This window comes from Apteryx rowi, unplaced genomic scaffold (assembly GCF_003343035.1).
Source record: "Apteryx rowi isolate R43461 unplaced genomic scaffold, aptRow1 scaffold_6, whole genome shotgun sequence".
Classification (NCBI taxonomy): Eukaryota; Metazoa; Chordata; class Aves; order Apterygiformes; family Apterygidae; genus Apteryx; species Apteryx rowi.
Window position 1 is genome coordinate 3,655,581 of NW_020450871.1, and position 3,904 is coordinate 3,659,484.

Sequence of the window (3,904 nt, forward strand, 5' to 3'; positions counted from 1 at the left end):
GGCCCCGGCCCGGCCCTTCGCGCTGCCCTGCCCCCGCTCTGCCCCGCCTGTCCCCTGCCTGCACCCTGCCTGTCCCCTGCCTGTCCCCTGCTTGTTGCCTGCTCACGCCCTGCCTGTCTCCTGCCCGTCCCCTGCCCATGCCCGTGCCCTGCCTGTGGCTGGGAGCGCAGGGCAGGGTGCCGGTGGGCTGCCTGCTCCTCCTTCCCTCCCGTGGAGGCTAAGCTGGGCACCTCGGGGTGGTGGGCAGGCTACGGGATGGCAGGGACGGGACAGTGGGGTGCCCCGGTCRCCCATGCCCTGCAGCCCCCAGCATGCCAGAAGCACTGCTCGCTGCTGGATGGGGAGTGACAGGCGTGGGCACCCTGCGATCCGCTTGCCCCCGTCTCCTCCACGTCCGGTCCCGCAGGGAGCATCTCTGTCCCCCTGGGCTGCAGAGTCCGCACAGAGGGTGCTGTACCAGGCCCTGAGTGCTTCCGGGTGCCTGGGGCCGGCTGAACGCAGGGCTGCCTCCGGCAGAGGGACCAGACAGCCCGGATGAAACCCAGGGGGCATCCGGATAACGCCTCCCGGGAGCCTGGGCAGCCAGACCTGCGGGGTGCGGGCGGACGGCCYGGTGGGGATGCCCCCGGCCAGGCGCTGCCCGGCGCTCGGAGGAGGCCAACGCCAGCCTGCTCGACTGTTTCTTGGCGAGGGGCAGACTGGCCGCCTGCTTCACAAGAGACCTGCCAACCTCTGCCTGCGGCCCTTGCCTGCAACACATCCCCTTCACCTTCAGCGCCTGCATCTCCCCCTTTCGGCTCTTTCTGAGCTCTTATTTCCCTAGTGCACATCTTCAGCTGCTCTTTCTGGTGAAACTAAGCAGCTTCCCTGCCTTAACCTTCATCCCTTTGGCGTCCCATCCATCCCTCCCTACACTTGGGCAGGGAGTGTTTTCCACTGACTAGTGGCCCCATAACAACCTTTTCTGCTCAGGTTGTCCCTGTTTCCTGACACCAGAGCTGCCCATGTGGCTTCAGTCCAGCTAACGCTGCACGCAGCCCCCCCAGGGCCTTCAAATCCGCATGTCGGCCTGAGAGTGCCGCAAAGCAATCTTCACCCYGGCTGGTTTCCCCAGCCGCCTTCGTTCTCGGCCCCCCACGCTTCTGTTTCGGCCTGGTTTGTGGCAGGGGCAGAGCAGGCGCTGCGCGGGGATGTCACGTAGCCGAGCTGGGTTCACCRAGTGCCGCGCTGAGATTTTCTCACAGCCGTGTCTGAGAGGTTGCCATACAGCAGACCGGCCTGACCAGGCAGACTGCCGGGCAAGACGGCGTGAGCAGCCTGGATGCACGCGGGAACGCGCCGGGGAATTCATCGTCCTGCCGGCGGTTTACAGGTGGAAGTGGGGAGAGCTAAATCTCTGCCCTGGGAAAGCCTCGCGTGGGTAACCCATGGCTTGAACCGCTGGCGGTCTGCAAGCCGGACCGGAGGCAGCGGGAGATCTCGGCAAACATGGTCCGAGGCAGAGGAGCGCCTTCCGTTTCCTCATCTGCATAACAGCGACATCCCCATTTTATGAGGCTCTCTGGTATCTRTTCCTGAAAATAAATACGATATACATGCCAAGTGAGGCCACCAGTGATTACTAACCATTATAATTATACCTTGCTAAATGAGACATTGTTTTTTCAGCTAGGCAGTGGGGGAAGTGGGGGCTGGGAAGGAAAGCTTGGATTGAAATCTGCTCCTGGATGGGCCGCTAACCTGCTATTTTACTGACGCCAAACCTCGGGGCCTCTTTTCCCCCTTATCCTCTGTCTTTCTAGGTGGCGAGCTCTTTGGGTTTCCTCTCCCAGGCTGCGCGCACTGCATCTGCTAAAGTCAGGCTGATTTAGGTTTGGGCCTGGGCTGCAATGTAATGCCATAATGAGAGGCTGCAGCATTTTTGGGCAGGGACCTTGTCCAATTTGCATTTTTCCTCCCGTCACGTGCTCCATTCATCTCGGGCACTGCACAAACAACGCTCATAATACCAGGCAGGACGAAGCAGGGAGACTGCTGCCTTAGGCATGCCCCGGCGTCTGCCCGATCCCTGGTTTGGGCTATACATTGCTCTGGTCATCCCTTGGATGGTGGCCCTGGGGTAGAAACGCTGAGGGCGGCTGTGGATGTGGGTTTTGCTTCACATGGCACTATCAGCTTTGGAGGAGGGACCTGCCGTGCCAAAAGAGCCTCTGGTAACGAAAGAAAAATAGAAATTAGACCATACAAACACAGGAACCCAATCCCACACTCCCAACTTCCCAGTATTGCTGCAGATCCCTGGATTCGATTCTTGACTTTTTATTTTTTTTTGGAGGCCTTTTGTCTCCAACCTGATTGCAGAGAAACCGCAGCTCGAGAGGCAGCTGAAAAGCCCTTTCGGCAAGAGCCTGAATAAAGAAAGAGCGCCTTTCTCACGGAGCCAAAAGGGGAGGAAATACACTTTTTCCCCAACCAGCTGCTCTCCCGCTCCCGGAGCCTCGGAAGTGGCYGGGGACCAGGGCCGCGGACAGATGTTCGGGTCCCCGTCGGCCCAGCTGTCCCCGGGGCGCGCGGGCGCCGCCGCCAGCACTGCCGGCACGCGGCTAGCAACAATACGGACTCTGTGCGCCGGCGGGCGCCGTGCCGCGCTCCGGGGGCTGCCGAGCCTCGGCGCCGACGGCCGCGGCACAAGGGCCCTGCAGTGTCCCCGGGGCTGCGGCTAAACTGATTAGCCAGGTCGCTCCGGCCGGGGACGGCGAGGCCCGAGGTCAGCCCAGGGGTGCCAGCGGCCGCGGTGGCGGAGGGGAAGCCTTTCTTTCGGCGGCATTGTCCCGTCGGAGCGCGGCTCCCGCGGGAGCGGGCTGGAGGCCGGCCGCGTCCCCGCAGACTTCCTCTGCCGGCGCCTCTGCTCCTGGCTCTGCCCTCGCCCGCGTCTGCAGCCAGGCACTGCCTGCCACCCCCGCTCRGGGAAAGGGTGCCGGAGCGGCCGTGCCTGCGCCCCCGCTGCATCCCAGCTGAGTCCCGGCCCCTGGAGAGCATGCCCGACCCCGCGTCACCGCAGCGGTGGCCGTGCCCCAGCCCCTCGCTGGCCTGCCTCACGCTGTCTCCTTGCYGCGGGGCAAGAGAGTGTCCCGCACGGTTCCCAGGAGATGAGGCTGAACCAGGACCCACCACCCAGAGCCTCCCCYCTACTGCCTCCCCTCTTCCCAAAACTAGGCGTAGCAATCGGGCAGCCATCAGAGGAGCCASAACAGCTCGTTCCCACTGAAAATTAACCCATGTTGGTTTTCCACGGGAGCAGTGAGCTGGCTTGACTCACCCTTGGGCTGACACAAGGGAGAGGCTGGTCGTGGGGCATCATCACCCTTTCAGCCGCAACACGGTATTAGGCTGGTTTAAATGGGCTTAAACCCTCTGCGCAGCTCCCCTCGCGCAGCCTGACCTCGGTGCTCGCTAGGTGGTCTCCAGAGGCTCACCGGTTCTCAGAACTACCAAAGATCGCAAATAAATCCCCGAGAAGAAAGTGTTTAGGTCATCCGCGAGAAGCGCCGCGCCCGGAATACAAAGTTGTATTGTGCACTTGGAGCAATTTCTGTGCGTCGTTGGACAGGGGTTAAAAGCTCTGTCAAACGCATACTTTGTGATGATTGTACGGTTATGTGTATTTAACTGGATTCGGCCTGACACACGGCCAGACAGTCGCTGCCCTGAGCGGCGTGCAGTCTAGCTGCGAGACAGAGACGTCGGAGGAGGGAGGCTGGGGAGAGGTGATCCTGCCCCCCCCCCCTTTCTTTTTCCGCCCTGGATTTTCTGACAGCACAAAGCGACTTTGCATCAATTAGTGCTAGGAAAATGGCAGCGCCCCATGGCAGATTGCTGCGCTCTCCGTCCCGCGGTTTAGTTA

General features: G+C 61.8%; 1 protein-coding gene across 1 annotated transcript in view; it reads right to left on the minus strand.

Annotated features, from left to right (window-relative positions):
* The window catches only part of LFNG (LFNG O-fucosylpeptide 3-beta-N-acetylglucosaminyltransferase), a 14,724-nt gene extending 13,940 nt beyond the window's left edge, over window positions 1-784 (minus strand). The window contains exon 1 of the mRNA XM_026082972.1: window positions 770-784. Coding sequence (XP_025938757.1) covers window positions 770-784 — 15 coding nt within the window. The remainder of the gene's footprint in view (window positions 1-769) is intronic.
* Window positions 785-3,904: the final 3,120 nt, after the last annotated feature.